General features: G+C 44.5%; 1 protein-coding gene across 7 annotated transcripts in view; it reads right to left on the bottom strand.

Annotated features, from left to right (window-relative positions):
• Positions 1–191: 191 nt before the first annotated feature.
• The window catches only part of LOC106610138 (ena/VASP-like protein), a 167,488-nt gene continuing 149,261 nt past the window's right edge, over positions 192–18,418 (bottom strand). For 6 of the 7 annotated variants that reach the window (XM_045713445.1, XM_045713452.1, XM_014209335.2 and 3 more), the window contains 11 exons: positions 12,356–12,413; positions 9,259–9,329; positions 6,838–7,695; positions 5,660–5,913; positions 5,265–5,383; positions 4,976–5,003; positions 4,814–4,844; positions 4,616–4,676; positions 2,729–2,786; positions 2,566–2,623; positions 192–2,173 (listed from right to left, as the gene is read on the bottom strand). In XM_045713445.1, coding sequence (XP_045569401.1) covers positions 2,136–2,173; positions 2,566–2,623; positions 2,729–2,786; positions 4,616–4,676; positions 4,814–4,844; positions 4,976–5,003; positions 5,265–5,383; positions 5,660–5,913; positions 6,838–7,695; positions 9,259–9,329; positions 12,356–12,413 — 1,634 coding nt within the window. In that variant the 3' untranslated portion in view covers positions 192–2,135. The remainder of the gene's footprint in view (positions 2,174–2,565; positions 2,624–2,728; positions 2,787–4,615; positions 4,677–4,813; positions 4,845–4,975; positions 5,004–5,264; positions 5,384–5,659; positions 5,914–6,837; positions 7,696–9,258; positions 9,330–12,355; positions 12,414–18,418) is intronic. The other variant, XM_045713502.1, reaches the window with a different exon arrangement.

The following is an 18,418-nucleotide window of genomic DNA, read 5'->3' as shown; positions in this document are numbered from 1 at the left end:
GCTATTTTAAGAACAAAAGCACAACTTCTATATCAGGTTTTGTATAGCCTACACTGTAAATACTTGTACATTGTGTATTTGTTTTCTACTATTGTAACATCATCTGATGGAAAATGTTTTTTTTTTATTGTCATAATAATTGATGAATGAAACACACCACTCCATACTGTAGACAGGAGACAGGTCGATGGTTTGGTTTAAATTCATTTACTTTTCGATTTTTGAAATTTAATTCAGAACTTAGTCAAAGTGAATGTCACAACCGATATTCAATCATATTTTCCCCCAATCATATTTTCCCCCTATCATCACAAATAACTTTTGCACTGATTTATGTATACTTTTAATTTTGCAACTGGCTCCATTTTCACATTTCAAGTTCAACCTTAAAGTAACTGTCCAGTGAAAATCTCACTTTTAAATGTCCATATTCTGTTGATGACTCATCCTACACTCGTATGTGGCCAAAGCATGAATTGGAGGAAAAAAAACACTTCAAAAACCCCACCTCAAACTTGTATCTCAAACAGACCGATTAAAAAATGCTATTTCCTCATAGAGAATGATGTCATCCTGCATCATTGGCTGAGCTGGCCAATCAGCGGTTTACTCGCGTGAATATTTTTAATGATCGGTATACACCCACACCATTCTGTTGTTAAGATACCATTCCAACACAGAAAAGCTGCTTTTTAACATGCTTTTTGTAATTTAAGTATTTCATTCATATTGTAATTATAGGTCATATTTCATTGAAATCTGGACAGTTACTTTAAATAGCAAGGAGGATATTCACAAAAAAACAAACCACCATTGTAAATGTACCACCATTTTTAAAACCCAATAAAAAAAAAATGCATGGTTAATACACCGGATCAAACCATATAGACCAGGAGTGTCAAACATACGGCCCGTGAGGGGTGGTTTGAGTAAAAACAATACTTTTTTTTGCATATTTTTATTTTTTTTAGTTGGGGGGGGGGACTCAATACACAAAAATGACTAAAACCAAGTCGAAACTGTGTATAAATGATAATGGACCTCCATTCATACAGTTTCTTGACTGTGTCCAACTCGCTAATAATCACCAAAATGAAAGGTGGACAATCGGGCAGCATCGAAGTCCCAAAACGATAGATAGACCATTTTTTTGGGGGGGGGTGCAAATTTTGACAGCAAGGAAATGTAACTAATTTTCAGTGCGGCCCTCCGGACCTTGTTGAAGACCGCGTTTGACACCTCTGATATAGACTACTGTATGGGTTTCGTAGGGGCAGCCTAGGGATCATTTGATCTATTTTGGGAATACGTAGATGGTGAATTTACAGGTGTTGGTACGTTTTGTGAATGATCCCCAAATTACAGTGATTTTTATACACCGTGGTTGTGTTTATTAGGGCACAAAATGGAACATATTTTAAAAACTTTTTACAATGGAGAACGGTAGTCCCTCCCTGTTTGTCAGTTTTCTTCCATTTGGGGCCCAATGAACACTGCTCTGTTACTGGTAAATAGATAACAAGCTTTTTAAAAACTGAGGTCAGGTGACTAAAGCATAGTATGTGCCATACGTGCTGGTCAAACACCTAAGGAAAAGGAAATCATTATAAAATATAAAAGGCTGATGTAATTGGTGTGCAAGTTTCCTCTAGAACCCGCTAATGTAGAACAACAGTTTGTCTTTTGTCTCTCTCTCTCTCTCTCTCTCTCTATATATATATATATATAATGGTACGAATAATAAAATAATCAGTTAAAAAAAATCATAATAATAAAACGGTAACTTAGAAAACAAAAATATTTTCTTTTGTAAGACTTAGAACAGACTGAGAGCTGCAAACTGGACTGTCTCGAAATGCACAGAAATGGGGGGAAAAAAATGAAAAAGGTGCAAGCGTCCGTCCATCCTTCCGTCCGCACATCCTTTGTTCATTTAACCATTATTTTTCTCTCTCGTTCACTTTCTTTCTCCAACTTTTTTTTCTTCTTCACCTTTCTGTTCTGCACAGCAGACTCAATGTTGGCTCAACCTTTCTGCAGCGTCACAGCAATATTTTCACAGCGTCACAGAAACGTTGAGAACATTCCTTTCCAGCACATCTTCTTATCCTTCAGCACATCCTGTTGTCCACAGATTAACATGTATGGATTCGACCAATTTCTTGTCTAATGGCTGAAAGAGAAGACAAAATGGAGAAAATAGTGCCTTGTTATTGTGTGTGTGCGTGTGCATGTGTTGGGTAGACAGAGGATGGGGGGATGGCATTATCACTGAACCTTTGTCTATTTCAAAAGGAATGGGGATTACTATGAATTAGTAAACAGATCAACTGCATGCCTACCATCCTCTTTGGACATACTTCATTAGGATACCTTTGTTAATTAGGATACCTTTGTTAATTAGGATATCTTTGTTTGCTGTAACCGAAACTAAATTGAACTATAGAAAGTGTATAAAAAATGAATAAGAATGACCTAAATTGGTCTGCAGGTTAATTGCACACTGAAGCAGTACGTGCCTTTTTTGAGTAACATAACCCAATGCGTTAACGCTCTGTCGCCTACCATTAATGATCTCATCTTTCACCTTCTGCAATTCACGTACAACTTCATCCAAGATTTCCTGTGGGAGTAAAAAAAAAAAAAAAACGTTTTACATGTTCTGTTTCTTCCACAATACTTTTCTTCCATGAACAATTGAAGAACAGTTTTGAAATAAGCTTCATACCTGCTTCATCCTGTCAAAGTCTAGGTCTCCCTCACTAGTGCTGCCCACTGGTCGCACCCTGCAAAACCACATAACAAACAGGGACGATTTGAAATGATCGATAAATAGACATTTGTTAGAACTTTCAGAGTAAATTACCCAAAATATACAGTACATAAAGTATATATTTTTTATATATAAAATATACAGTACATAGAGTATGTTTTTTTATATATAAAATATACAGTACATAAAGTATATATATTTTTTATATCTAAAATATACAGTAGATAGTTATGTTTTCTCCAGCTAATGACAGTGACATCAACCTTCATGATTGATTATTAGATGGACAGTATCTTATCTATATTACATGGTTGGGTTCACAATGTTAGGCAGCCATCCATTCACTGTTTACTACTGCCACAAGCTTCCTCGATGCAATAAGCAACCAGTCCCACGGTTTCTGTGTTCCCCTGATTAGGCTGATGATACAGTGAAATATATCTATGGGGTGTGCTTTATCTCTGTATTTAACTATGTCCATGATTCATTTGCCAAGCCTTTATCTTCCCACCAAATGGCCATTGCCATTTCTGGTTTCCCACCCAAAAGAGCACCTTTTGGGTAGTGTAATTTGGTGAAGGAAAAACTATTTATTTTACATTTTAACATTATGTCATAAAGAGCACATGGTCAACTTCATAAAAACAAGTTTTCCCATCTCAAAGTAAAAAATAAATAAATAATGACTATAGCAAGTGCCAATTAAAGTAACAGGATTGAATATTTCTTATATCATCCATATATCCCCTTTTTTGACAGGGGGAATGGAAGCTTGTGTGCAACAGGGAAGGGTAATTGAACGCAAGCTTCACCCTAAACAAAATGATTTGTTTAGGTAAACATTTCTAGCCTGTCTATCTATGGGTTATGCTCGACCCACTCAGTTTTCCACCAGAAAATGTCCAAAAAGAGTAGAAGCAGCTCACTTGCTTTTACATTACGATTTCACCATTAGGAATTCATTTAATATAACAGGCTTTTAAAATGCAATATTGGTGCACAATTTCTACTTTAAACGTCAAAAGGGCTTGTGGAACGACCCAGCTGGTAGTTGAATACAATCATCAATGACAACAGGGTAGATAAGCCAAACAGCCATGACTTTACTTCTAGAAATATTATATTTCCTCATCGCAGAGAACAGAATGCTTTAACTATGATATGTGATATGAACCTCTCAATATATCCCCAATATTTAATAGTCGTGTTAGCCTGGTCCCAGATCAGTTTGTGCTTTTTAGCAAACAACTGCTATAGGAGTTGGCTAAACTACACAAACTGATCCAGAACCAAGTTAAACAGTTAACATACCTCAGAAGAGTTAAAAAAAAAAAAATAGAAAATATATATATATATATATATATATATATATATATATATATATATATATATATATGTATATATGTATATATATATATTATATATATATATATATATATATATATATATATATATATATATATATATATATATATATATATATATATATATATATATATATATATATATATGTATATATATATATATATATATGTATGTATATATATATCCCATATACCCCTTACATCCCTTCTCATTGTGCCACTAATGGCCAGGTTTCAATCCAGACAGTGAGAGAATCAAGGCCTTAAAGGTCATTTTAAATTGAGCAGACATTTGAATTGTTTACTTTGAATGCGATCTCCGTGACAACTGCAACAACCGAAAAGGGGCAATCGGATTGAATCCAGGCCTAGATCTTTAAAAACAATGTGTTTTTTTTAAGTTTGGGAGCATCTAGGAAGAGTAGCTAATGGGGATCCATAATAAATACAAATAAATACAAAAACAGATGATGTTCACCTTGATACCAGTGAGGCCTTGTCTACAGAGTTGGCTCGGTCCCATGGATTCTTCCCTGCATCTAGAGAGAAAATGATAGAGAAAAAGCAAGACAGAGCATCACAATTATAAGAGACTCACTTTATAAAGCACCCTGGCTCAATGCAACTAATAACAAAGATAATGGTCAGAAAAATGTGGAGGCAAGAGTGTGTTTACCTGTGGAGTTCTGCCCTGGCTTGGGATCCTCCTGTAATGGAAAATCAAAATGGATGATCTGTGTGTGTGTGTGTGTGCAATCATCTTTAGATTGATTGAATGCAATTATTGTAGCTGGATAGACCCACCCAGTTGAACTTTATAGTTTATATTTTTCATTACCTCTTCAGGTTTCTCTGAGGCTTTCCGTCTGCAGGAAAAGCAAATTCAGGCAATTAGAGATGATACAAAGCTAATGGAGAAGACAACTCCAGTCATGTTGCAAATCACTAGTAGTATTTCACAGGCTACTAGCCTATCACATCAAGTAATACCTTCTTTGTGATAATCTTCAATTAAAATCCTCAACTCCAGAATATTATTTATCAAAATGATACACAGGTCTTGTGCTTTTTCAGTTCAATTAAATTAGATTTCATCGTTCTTTCACACACAGTTGTGTTCCTCTCACCTGCGTGCTAGAAGGGCGTTCATTTCCTGCATTAGCCCCTCCCCTCCACCACCACTACCTCCACTGGAGCGGTTGCCATCGTTCTTGGCTACACCTGTTCCTGGCGGACTGTTCTCATCCTGAGGACACAACAATGGCCACCATATAAGTTCCATCTTTATAGAAGCCAACCAACAGGTAATGTATATATGTAATGGTTTGAATGTCCAAGCAGTTTCGACATAGATATGAGTGGTCTTGTTCAGTGGGGTACACCATAGCAAAACATTTGAAAATGTATTGGAAAGGGAAACAAAAATTAATGTTTCTTATTGGACATGTTCAGGTAGTACCTCCCTGTTTCAAAATGTTTTATTTCTACTCACCACCATCCGAGTCTAAGCTGAGATACTAACCCTTGCAACTTTGCGGAGTTTGGCTCCAGCCAGGGCAGCAGCCAGTCCTGAGAGTGGCTGCGCCAGCTCATTCCCTGCCCCCTCTAAATGAGGCCCTCCGTGCCCTCCACCAACCGGTAGTGGGGGGGGCATGGGCGGTGGCACTGTGGCCGGAGGCGGGGGGCCCGGTGGAGGAGGGGGGGCCATAGGTGCCATAGGGGCAGGGGGGGCCACCGGTGGGGCCACAGCGAGCATGGCGGGGAGAGAAACCGGACCTGGGAAGAAACCAATAGACAGCATAGGTTCAGACTCCTCCTTGGCTAACACTGCTGGCAAGCTCTTCCTGGATAAATAGTCCTCAGATAAGAGCCATTGGATTTAAAGTGAATCAAAAAGCAAAAGTACAGTAGCAGTTAGGGGGACTGTTATTGTAGCAGATGGCTGAATATGGGGACTGTTATTGTAGCAGATGGCTGAATATGGGGACTGTTATTGTAGCAGATGGCTGAATGTGGGGACTGTTATTGTAGCAGATGGCTGAATGTGGGGACTGTTATTGTAGCAGATGGCTGAATGTGGGGACTGTTATTGTAGCAGATGGCTGAATGTGGGGACTGTTATTGTAGCAGATGGCTGAATGTGGGGACTGTTATTGTAGCAGATGGCTGAATATGGGGACTGTTATTGTAGCAGATGGCTGAATATGGGGACTGTTATTGTAGCAGATGGCTGAATATGGGGACTGTTATTGTAGCAGATGGCTGAATATGGGGACTGTTATTGTAGCAGATGGCTGAATATGGGGACTGTTATTGTAGCAGATGGCTGAATATGGGGACTGTTATTGTAGCAGATGGCTGAATGTGGGGACTGTTATTGTAGCAGATGGCTGAATGTGGGGACTGTTATTGTAGCAGATGGCTGAATGTGGGGACTGTTATTGTAGCAGATGGCTGAATGTGGGGACTGTTATTGTAGCAGATGGCTGAATATGGGGACTGTTATTGTAGCAGATGGCTGAATATGGGGACTGTTATTGTAGCAGATGGCGGAATATGGGGACTGTTATTGTAGCAGATGGCTGAATATGGGGACTGTTATTGGATTCATAATAGGTATATACTTCCATCCACATAAGCCAGTGGAGTCCCCCCATTGTTGTCCAAGTGCCTTGCTCTTTGAGCTCTACATGTACTTACTGCAGGTTGCCGTGGCAGCCTGAGAGACGGGAGAGGGTGTCTGCTTGGGTGAGCCCCACTCTGATGGGGCTGGGGTGTATGAGGGGGGAGAGAATTGGGCTGCTGGTGGTGGTGGTGGCGCGGCCTGGGACATCTGTTGCTGGGGGTGGAATGAGGAGGGGTACTGGGGTTGGTTGGAGGAGACGGGGACGTGGCCCTGCGCAGACTGACCAATCAGAGGGGGCAAGGAGGTAGCCTCACAGTAACCTAGCTGCTGCTGTTGCTGCTGAGCGAGGTTATAATAGTCCTCTGATTGGCCATTGGCGTGGGGGAGGTGGGGCGGGATATGGGGTTGGCTGGCCTGGTCCAGGGGGTGGGGCTTGACCCGGCTGTGGCGGGGCGGCAGAGGGAGGGCCACTGGGAGGACAGGCTGGGGTACGGGAGGCATGTGCACGGGGCCGTATATGTGGGTGTGGGAGGTGGACCAGGTGCCGTGTTTGGGGAGCAGCACAGGGTCCTGCTGGGGGTCACCCTGGTGGAGGGACTTGGTGTGGTGGAGAGCCCGCGCCGTGGGGGGAGAGAGGGGGATCTGGCGCACCTGCCGGGTCAGGGCCGTGGGCAACCCTGGCTGCACGGGGGAGAAGGCCGAGACCAGGGAAGTGGAGAGCTGGGAGAGCTGGGAGGAGTTGTCGCCAGCCCGTCCGCCTGCCACCTCTCTCTCGTGGGAGGAGGAAGAGGAAGAGGAGGAAGGGGAGGAGTTGGAGGCCACTCGGGCATAGGAGGGCGGCAGTGTGGCGGCCCGATAGTGTCTATACTCAAAAGGGGTGTTGGAGGGGTGAGAGAGAGGGGAGGACACCTTATATTGGAGGGTGGAAACAACTATAACACACCACAGAGGAGGGGGGACACCACAGAGGAGGGGGGGAGACCACAGAGGAGGGGGGACACCACAGAGGAGGGGGAGACACCACAGAGGAGGGGGGAGACCACAGAGGAGGGGGGACACCACAGAGGAGGGGGAGACCACAGAGGAGGGGGGACACCACAGAGGAGGGGGAGACACCACAGAGGAGGGGGGGACACCACAGAGGAGGGGGACACCACAGAGGAGGGGGGACACCACAGAGGAGGGGGAGACACCACAGAGGAGGGGGAGACACCACAGAGGAGGGGGGAGACACCACAGAGGAGGGGGAGACACCACAGAGGAGGGGGGACACCACAGAGGAGGGGGGAGACACCACAGAGGAGGGAAGGGGACACCACAGAGGAGGGAAGGGGACACCACAGAGGAGGGGGGGACAAAACAGAGGAGAGGGGAGGGGACAGAGGTGGGGGGGACACCACAGAGGAGGGGGGGACACCACAGACAAGGAAGGGGGGACACCACAGAGGAGGAGGTGGGGACACCACAGAGGAGGAGGGGGGGACACCACAGAGGAGGAGGGGGACACCACAGAGGAGGAGGGGGGACACCACAGAGGAGGAGAAGGGGACACCACAGAGGAGGAGGGGGGGACACCACAGAGGGGGGGACACCACAGAGGAGGAGAAGGGGACACCACAGAGGAGGAGGGGGGGACACCACAGAGGGGGGGACACCACAGAGGAGGAGGGGGGACACCACAGAGGAGGAGGGGGGGACACCACAGAGGAGGAGGGGGGGACACCACAGAGGAGGAGGGGGGACACCACAGAGGAGGAGGTGGGGACACCACAGAGGAGGGGGGGACACAACACACACAAAAAGAGAGAGAGAGAGAATAATGAGAAACCAAGAAAAAATGATAAATCAGAAACTGAGAACAAAGATGATAAATCAGAAACTGAGAACAAAGATGATAAATCAGAAACTGAGAACAAAGATGATAAATCTGAAACTGAGAACAAAATCACAGAGAAGAAAAAGAAGCTGAACGCAACATGACCAAACTCTCAGGAAAGCAGCATGTCCCATTGTCACCCAGCTGCTGGTAGCAGGCTTGCAGAATGAGTGTCTCTATGGCGCTGGGGAATGTTTGTATATGGATAAGCATGAGTAAACGGAGGGGAGGAGAGAAGGGGATTCAACACAAACACAGATGTGTCCGAGCTAGCGCTTTAGCTATGGTTGTAGTCATTAGGGCAAACTGTAGCAAAACGTTTTGCAACCGAAAACAATAATGAGCGTATCTTATTGGCCAAGTTCAGGTAGTCCCTCCTTGTTTCAGTCAGTTTTCTTCCATTTGGTGCCTAATGAACACAACCAACATGCGCTACACTGGGCTCTTTGGTTACCATGATTGCCATGCTATCCCCATGGAGAGAATAGCATCCTGAGACGTTATCTTTGAGATGGTGTATTGACATGGACGAAACGTATTGTGGCTTGTGTGTTGACAGACCCGGCATTGTCTTGACAGTAGTAGTAGTGTCTGTCCACAGTACGTCTGCAGGCCTTACCTGAGCCAGATGTCCGTCGCTCCCTCTCTTTGTGGGCCACTCCCTGCATCTGATGTGGCTCCATCATTTGCCTGCAGATACACAGAGGCCACAGACATGTTATAGCCTCTCCCTGTAGCCTCTCCCTATAGCCTCTGCCTGTAGCCTCTCCCTATATCCTCTGCCTGTAGCCTCTCCCTGTAGCCTCTCCCTGTAGCCTCTCCCTATAGCCTCTCCCTATAGCCTCTCCCTGTAGCCTCTCCCTGTAGCCTCTCCCTGTAGCCTCTCTCTGTAGCCTCTCCCTGTAGCCTCTCTCTATATTCTCTCCCTGTAGCCTCTCCCTGTAGCCTCTCCCTATAGCCTCTCCCTATAGCCTCTCCCTGTAGCCTCTCTCTGTAGCCTCTCCCTGTAGCCTCTCTCTATAGCCTCTCCCTGTAGCCTCTCCCTGTAGCCTCTCCCTATAGCCTCTCCCTGTAGCCTCTCCCTGTAGCCTCTGCCTGTAGCCTCTCCCTGTAGCCTCTCCCTATAACCTCTCCCTGTAGTCTCTCCCTGTAGCCTTTCGCTATAACCTCTCCCTGTAGCCTCTGCCTGTAGCCTCTGCCTGTAGCCTCTCCCTGTAGCCTCTCCCTGTAGCCTCTCCCTGTAGCCTCTGCCTGTAGCCTCTCCCTGTAGCCTCTGCCTGTAGCCTCTCCCTATAGCCTCTCCCTGTAGCCTTTCTCTATAACCTCTCCCTGTAGCCTTTCTCTATAACCTCTCCTTGTAGCCTCTCCCTGTAGCCTTTCGCTATAACCTCTCCCTGTAGCCTCTGCCTGTAGCCTCTCCCTGTAGCCTCTCCCTATAACCTCTCCCTGTAGCCTCTCCCTGTAGCCTCTCTCTGTAGCCTCTCCCTGTAGCCAGACTTTCAATCTGTGCCCATTTCATACATTTCTGATTGACATTTCCTCTAATTTTCTACTGCTTGAGTACCGGCACCAATTATTTAAAAAAAGGTCCCAAAGCAAGATCCAAGAGGCGGCAGGTAGCCTAGTGGATAGAGCATTGGGCCAGGAACTGAAAGGTTGCAAGATCGAATACCCGAGCTGACAAGGTAAAAATCTGTCATTCTGTCCCTGAACAAGGCAGTTAACCCACTGTTCCACAGTAGGCCATCATTGTAAATAAGAATTTGTTCATAACTGACTTGCCTAGTTAAATAAATAAAAAAAAATTAAAAAAGAATTGTTAGCCAGGTAACATACTTCATTGTTCAGAAATAAATTCAAATGTTTTAGGAATATATTTCTACAATGGACATGGATTGATTTAAATTATTTCAACAAACAACCAATATTCAAGTCTAGGTTCATTAATGAGCCAGAAACTATTTGTTTATTTCTGAATGTTTATCAAAGTTATCTGGCTAACTCATTGATCCTGCTTTGTAGTATACTGCTCTGGTGTGGTTAAATTAAAGTCAGCACCAGCACCATCAGTTTTTTACATTCATCCTCAAGCTGCTTGACTGTACAGGAGTCTAGTACCTCAAGCTGCTTGACTGTACAGGAGTCTAGTACCTCAAGCTGCTTGACTGTACAGGAGTCTAGTACCTCAAGCTGCTTGACTGTACAGGAGTCTAGTACCTCAAGCTGCTTGACTGTACAGGAGTTTAGTACCTCAAGCTGCTTGACTGTACAGGAGTCTAGTACCTCAAGCTGCTTGACTGTACAGGAGTCTAGTACCTCAAGCTGCTTGACTGTACAGGAGTCTAGTACCTCAAGCTGCTTGACTGTACAGGAGTCTAGTACCTCAAGCTGCTTGACTGTACAGGAGTCTAGTACCTCAAGCTGCTTGACTGTACAGGAGTCTAGTACCTCAAGCTGCTTGACTGTACAGGAGTCTAGTACCTCAAGCTGCTTGACTGTACAGGAGTCTAGTACCTCAAGCTGCTTGACTGTACAGGAGTCTAGTACCTCAAGCTGCTTGACTGTACAGGAGTCTAGTACCTCAAGCTGCTTGACTGTACAGGAGTCTAGTACCTCAAGCTGCTTGACTGTACAGGAGTCTAGTACCTCAAGCTGCTTGACTGTACAGGAGTTTAGTACCTCAAGCTGCTTGACTGTACAGGAGTCTAGTACCTCAAGCTGCTTGACTGTACAGGAGTCTAGTACCTCAAGCTGCTTGACTGTACAGGAGTCTAGTACCTCAAGCTGCTTGACTGTACAGGAGTCTAGTACATCAAGCTGCTTGACTGTACAGGAGTCTAGTACCTCAAGCTGCTTGACTAGTACCTCTTTCCACCACTAGAGTGGACTAAGAACACAGCACGAGCCACTGGATATGTGGTAGACCTGATGTGGTAGGGCATATGTGGTCAGGGCTACGTGGTAGAGGCTATGTGGTAAGGGCTATGTTGTAGGGGATATGTGGTGGAGGATATGTGGTAGGCCTGATGTGGGAGGGGGTATGTGGGAGGGGGAATGTGGGAGGGGTTCTGTGGGAGGGGATATGTGGTAGGGGATATGTGGGAGGGATTATTATGTGGTAGGTGTTATGTGAGAGGGGTTATGTGGGAGGGGATATGTAGGAGGGGATATGTGGGAGGGGAATGTGGGAGGGATTATTATGTGGTAGGTGTTATGTGAGAGGGGTTATGTGGGTGGGGATATGTAGGAGGGGATATGTGGTAGGGGATATGTGGTAGGCCTGATGTGGTCGGGGATATGTGGTAGGCCTGATGTGGTAGGGGTTATGTGGTAGGGGATATGTAGGAGGGGGTATGTGGGAGGGTATTTGTGGTAGGCCTGATGTGGTAGGCCTGATGTGGTAGGGGTTATGTGGGAGGGTATATGTAAGAGGGGATATGTGGTAGGGGCTATGTGGTAGGCCTGATGTGGTAGGGGTTATGTGGTAGGCCGGATGTGTTTTGTACCCTCAAACAAACTACTTTCGGACAAATGAAGTAAGAAAACACGTTCGATTATGGAATTCTAGCAAGTTTTACCAGACTTGAAGTCACTGGATTGAGATGCTTCGGATGCTCTTTTACAAACCAGTTCTTTATCGATGTCTTAGTTCTACTGTGTGTTCTACTGTACACTGAGCTTGATTTGGTGTCTTTCTGAAGGTCGGAGGTTCTTACCTCCTCTGTACATCGGGGTCTTCTGAGGAGGGCCCATTTTGGCGTTGGACAGCAGGGCCTGTGGTGGGGAAAAGAAACAGGGGAATATTTCTAGCTAAGTATGAAAGGACCTACAGTTGAAGTCCGAAGTTTACATACACCTTAGCCAAATACATTTAAACTCAGTTTTTCACAATTCCTGACATTTAATCCTAGTAAAAATTCCCTGTCTTAGGTCAGTTAGGATCACCACTTTATTTTAAGAATGTGAAATGTCAAAATAATAGTAGAGAGAAGGATTTATTTCAGCTTTTATTTCTTTCATCACATTCCCAGTGGGTCAGAAGTTTACATACACTCAATTAGTATTTGGTAGCATTGCCTTTAAATTGTTTAATTTGGGTCAAACGTTTCAGATAGCCTTCCACAAGCTTCCCACAATAAGTTGGGTACTAAGCTTGAGGTACTAGACTCCTGACAGAGCTGGTGTAACTGAGTCAGGTTTGTAGGCCTCCACGCTCGCACACACCTTTTCAGTTCTGCCCACAAATGTTCTATAGGATTGAGGTCAGGGCTTTGTGATGGCCACTCCAATACCTTGACTTTGTTGTCCTTAAGCCATTTTGCCACAACTTTGGAAGTATGCTTGGGGTCATTGTCCATTTGGAAGACCCATTTGTGACCAAGCTTTGACTTCCTGACTGATGTCTTGAGATGTTGCTTCAATATATCCACATCATTTTCCTGCCTCATGTTGCCATCTATTTTGTGAAGTGCACCAGTCCCTCCTGCAGCAAAGCACCCCCACAACATGATGCTGCCACGCCCATTCTTCACGGTTGGTATGGTGTTCTTTGGCTTGCAAGTGTCCCTCTTTTTCCTCCAAACATAACGATGGTCATTATGGCCAAACAGTTATATTTTTGTTTCATCAGACCAGAGGACATTTCTCCAAAAAGTACAATCTTTGTCCCCATGTGCAGTTGCAAACCGTAGTCTGGCTTTTTTATGTCGGTTTTGGAGCAGTGGCTTCTTCCTTGCTGAGCGGCCTTTCCGGTTATGTCGATATAGGACTTGTTTTACTGTGGATATAGATACTTTTGTACCTGTTTCCTCCAGCATCTTCACAAGGTCCTTTGCTGTTGTACTGGGATTGATTTGCACTTTTCGCACCTAAGCACGTTCATCTCTAGGAGACAGAACGCGTCTCCTTCCTGAGCGGTATGACAGCTGCGTGGTCCCATGGTGTTTATACTTGCGTACTATTGTTTGTACAGATGAACATGGTACCTTCAGGTGTTTGGAAATTGCTCCCAAGGATGAACCAGACTTGTGGAGGTCTACAATTTTTTTTCTGAGGTCTTGGCTGATTTCTTTTGATTTTCCCATGATGTCAAGCAAAGAGGCACTGAGTTGGAAGGTAGGCCTTGAAACACATCCACAGGTACACCTCCAATTGACTCAAATGATGTCAATTAGCCTATCAGAAGCTTCTAAAGCCATGAAATAATTTTCTGGAATTTTCCAAGCTGTTTAAAGGCACGGTCAACTTAGTGTTTGTAAACTTCTGACTCACTGGAATTGTGATTCATTCAATTATATGTGAAATAATCTGTCTGTAAACAATTGTTGGAAAAATGACTTGTGCACAAAGTATTTGTCCTAATCGACTTGCCAAAACGATAGTTTGTTAACAAGAAATTTGTGGAGTGGTTGAAATACAAGTTTTAATGACTCCAACCTAAGTGTATGTAAACTTCCGAATTCAACTGTATATCTTTGGTGTTGGAATAGTTTTTTTTACATGCCACACCCTCCCCTGTAGTAGTAGAGGTACATTCAACATGATAAATATGACTGAGGTTACATACAGTATAACAATACCAGTGGCCTCTGTAATTATTGGGACAGTGAAGCATTTTTTCTTATTTTGGCTCTATACTCCAAAAGTTTGGATTTTAAATCAAACAATGACTATGAGGTTAAAGTATTTTCATCCATATAGGGTGAACCATTTAGAAATGACACCATTTTTTTGTACATAATCTCACGATTTTGGGGGGGTCAAAAGTATTGGGACAAATTCACTTGTACAGTATGTGTATTAAAGTAGTAAAAAGATTAGTATCCATATTCATAGCACGCAACAACTACATTAAGCTTGTGACTACACATTTGTTGGATGAATTTGCTGTTGTTACATTATTGTAGAAGTGTTTAGAAGCATATTCTATTCTTATTTACCATAAAAGTGACACAATACATTATTAACCATTCATTTCTATTGGGCACAAAATAATCTGAAACACAACCAAAACAAACAGCAAATGCTTCAACAAATTTGTAGTCACAAGCTTGATGTTGTCATTGTGTACTATGAATATGGGAGCAAATACTTAACTTTTTACTACTTTAATACACATATAAGTGAATTTGTCCCAATACTTTTGGTCTCATAAAATGGAAAATAAAAATGCCTTAATTTCTAAATGGTGTACCCAATATGGATTGAAATACCCTCAGATTCTCCTGAGCTACACACTCGATTAGCATGTCTTGTTTGTTTACATTCAGATTTTAGCGTTAGCATGGTGTTTGTAGCATTAGCACTAGACATTAGCATGGTGTTTGTAGCATTAGCACTAGACATTAGCATGGTGTTTGTAGCATTAGCACTAGACATTAGTATGGTGTTTATAGGATTAGCACTAGACATTTGCATGGTGTTTATAGAATTAGCACTAGACATTAGCATGGTGTTTATAGGATTAGCACTAAACATTAGCATGGTGTTTATAGCATTAGCACTAGACATTAGCATGGTGTTTATAGGATTAGCACTAGACATTAGCATGGTGTTTATAGGATTAGCACTAGACATTAGCATGGTGTTTATAGCATTAGCGCTAGATATTAGCATGGTGTTTATAGCATTAGTACTAGACAATAGCATGGTATTTATAGCATTAGAACTAGACATTAGCATGGTGTTTATAGGATTAGCACTTGACATTAGCATGGTGTTTATAGGATTAGCACTAGACATTAGCATGGTGTTTATAGCATTAGCGCTAGATATTAGCATGGTGTTTATAGCATTAGCACTAGACATTAGCATGGTGTTTATAGCATTAGAACTAGACATTAGCATGGTGTTTATAGGATTAGCACTAGACATTAGCATGGTGTTTATAGGATTAGCACTAGACATTAGCATGGTGTTTTATAGGATTAGCAATATACTGTAATGAAATAGCAGGGAGCAGGTCTCGAACCCTTGACCTTCAAGCCCGAAGTCCAGCGCGCTATCGACTGTGCCGCAAAAGCATGCTCGAGCGGCAGAGTCGATTTCCGCGCTTATAAACCCAGGGTCGTTACACCACTCCCTCCTTTCAAAGAGCGCGTCCTCGCGCTAGCTTGCGACTCAACGTCTTACAGGAACGCGCTCACCGGCCAAGCTCACGCACTGTCGTGGATGCAAGGTCCGATCACTTCCGACACCAATGTAATGAAACAGCAGGGAGCAGGTCTCGAACCCTCGACCTTCAAGCCCGAAGTCCGGCGCGCTATCGACTGTGCCGCAAAAGCATGTTCAAACGGCAGAGTCGATTTCCGCGCTTATAAACCCAGGGTCGTTACAATACATTAGCACATCGTGCTTGTTTACATTGGACATGGTGTCTCGTTGTCTCTCAGCTTACTTCATTAGGAAGTACTTTACAAACATATGCCTGGTTCGGAACATGCCCAGGCATAAATAGTAGCGAGACTTTCTGAGACCGTCTTCCCATGTGTGGAGTTGAGTGGATGCGGGGTAGCCTGGTCCCAGATCTGTTTGTACTGTCTTGTCAACTCCTTTGTGGTCACTGGCATGATGACCACATTTGGCTATCCAGCACAAGCAGATCTGGGACCAGGCTATGCGGGCTGGGAACCACACCAGGCATCACATTAGGTGCTACGCCTCCGCCTAGTGAGACACACTGTGTTTTTTCCTACAGCATGATTGATGCAAACCACAGGTATTTCCACAGGAAACCTCAACAAAACAGTCCCAGCAGGACTGCAGACCAGAATAGACCTGACCTCCCCTCCCCTCCTTCCCACATCTGTGTACAGCTCATACAGTGCATTTTGCGTTCAACACAACATATGCATGAACCCAGCCAATCCTTGATCGCCAATCCCAAACCAGATTCAAGGACAAACATGATTGGATGGAATGTAATATTCTTCATTTCCATTGGATCAACGTCTAACTTCACAAGTCTTTGTCAAGAGATATTCAACACCAGGATCAACAAATTAACTACATAGAGACAAGAAACCCCCAACCCAGCATAGAGACAATGGGCCGGTGCAGAAACCCCCAACCCAGCATAGAGACAATCACCCGGTGCAGAAAGCACCAACCCAGCATAGAGACAATCACCCGGTGCAGAAACCCCCAACCCAGCATAGAGACAATCACCCGGTGCAGAAAGCACCAACCTAGCATAGAGACAATCACCCGATGCAGAAACCCCCAACCCAGCATAGAGACAATGGGCCGGTGCAGAAACCCCCAACCCAGCATAGAGACAATCACCCGGTGCAGAAAGCACCAACCCAGCATAGAGACAATCACCCGGTGCAGAAACCCCCAACCCAGCATAGAGACAATCACCCGGTGCAGAAAGCACCAACCCAGCATAGAGACAATCACCCGGTGCAGAAACCCCCAACCCAGCATAGAGACAATCACCCGGTGCAGAAACCCCCAACCCAGCATAGAGACAATCACCCGGTGCAGAAAGCACCAACCCAGCATAGAGACAATCACCTGGTGCAGAAACCCCCAACCCAGCATAGAGACAATCACCCGGTGCAGAAACCCCCAACCCAGCATAGAGACAATCACCCGGTGCAGAAACCCCCAACCCAGCATAGAGACAATCACCCGGTGCAGAAACCCCCAACCCAGCATAGAGACAATCACCTGGTGCAGAAACCCCCAACCCAGCATAGAGACAATCACCCGGTGCAGAAAGCACCAACCCAGCATAGAGACAATCACCTGGTGCAGAAAGCACCAACCCAGCATAGAGACAATCACCCGGTGCAGAAAGCACCAACCCAGCATAGAGACAATCACCCGGTGCAGAAACCCCCAACCCAGCATAGAGACAATCACCCGGTGCAGAAACCCCCAACCCAGCATAGAGACAATCACCCGGTGCAGAAACCCCCAACCCAGCATAGAGACAATCACCCGGTGCAGAAACCCCTAACCCAGCATCGAGACAATCACCCGGTGCAGAAAGCACCAACCCAGCATAGAGACAATCACCCGGTGCAGAAACCCCCAACCCAGCATAGAGACAATCACCCGGTGCAGAAACCCCCAACCCAGCATAGAGACAATCACCCGGTGCAGAAACCCCCAACCCAGCATAGAGACAATCACCCGGTGAAGAAACCCCCAACCCAGCATAGAGACAATCACCCGGTGCAGAAACCACTAACCCAGCATAGAGACAATCACCCGGTGCAGAAACCACTAACTCAGCAGACAGAACTGTCATTATGACATCATGGTGAGGTATACTAGATGTTTTTTAATGTATTTTTTACTGACCACATAACAACCAAAATATGTCTTTACTTGATGTCTTTATGACGTACCTTGACGTCACTGGGTTGCTGCATAGAGGTGTGTGTGTGAAGGGGTGACTGTGAGACATGCTCTACTTCCCCAGCTAACTGAGGAGGAGAGGCTATTCTGAGAGAGGCCTGTTATAAAATGGGAGATCACTTACTGCATATCAGGAATACCAACCAATAAACCCTTGACGCCCCTTTGCAACACTAGACCGCCGTTGGGTGTAATTTCCGCTGGGTGTGTTCGGCATGAGGGACACGTGGACCATCTTTATATGGATACTGCTTACCCAGTGAGCACAAGGCATTGAAAATACATCTTTTCAATATCTTTACAACCTAAAAGACATCTTTTCATTGTCTTTTGCTCATAGGGTAACGAGTTCTGCCTCTGAAACAGAGAGGATTCCTCTATCCTACCATATCCAACCATCTGAAGGTGTC

The sequence above is a fragment of the Salmo salar genome, chromosome ssa01 (genome assembly GCF_905237065.1).
Source record: "Salmo salar chromosome ssa01, Ssal_v3.1, whole genome shotgun sequence".
Taxonomy (NCBI): domain Eukaryota; kingdom Metazoa; phylum Chordata; class Actinopteri; order Salmoniformes; family Salmonidae; genus Salmo; species Salmo salar.
Note: the sequence above shows the minus strand (reverse complement) of the source record. Positions and strands in the feature narration are given on the sequence as shown.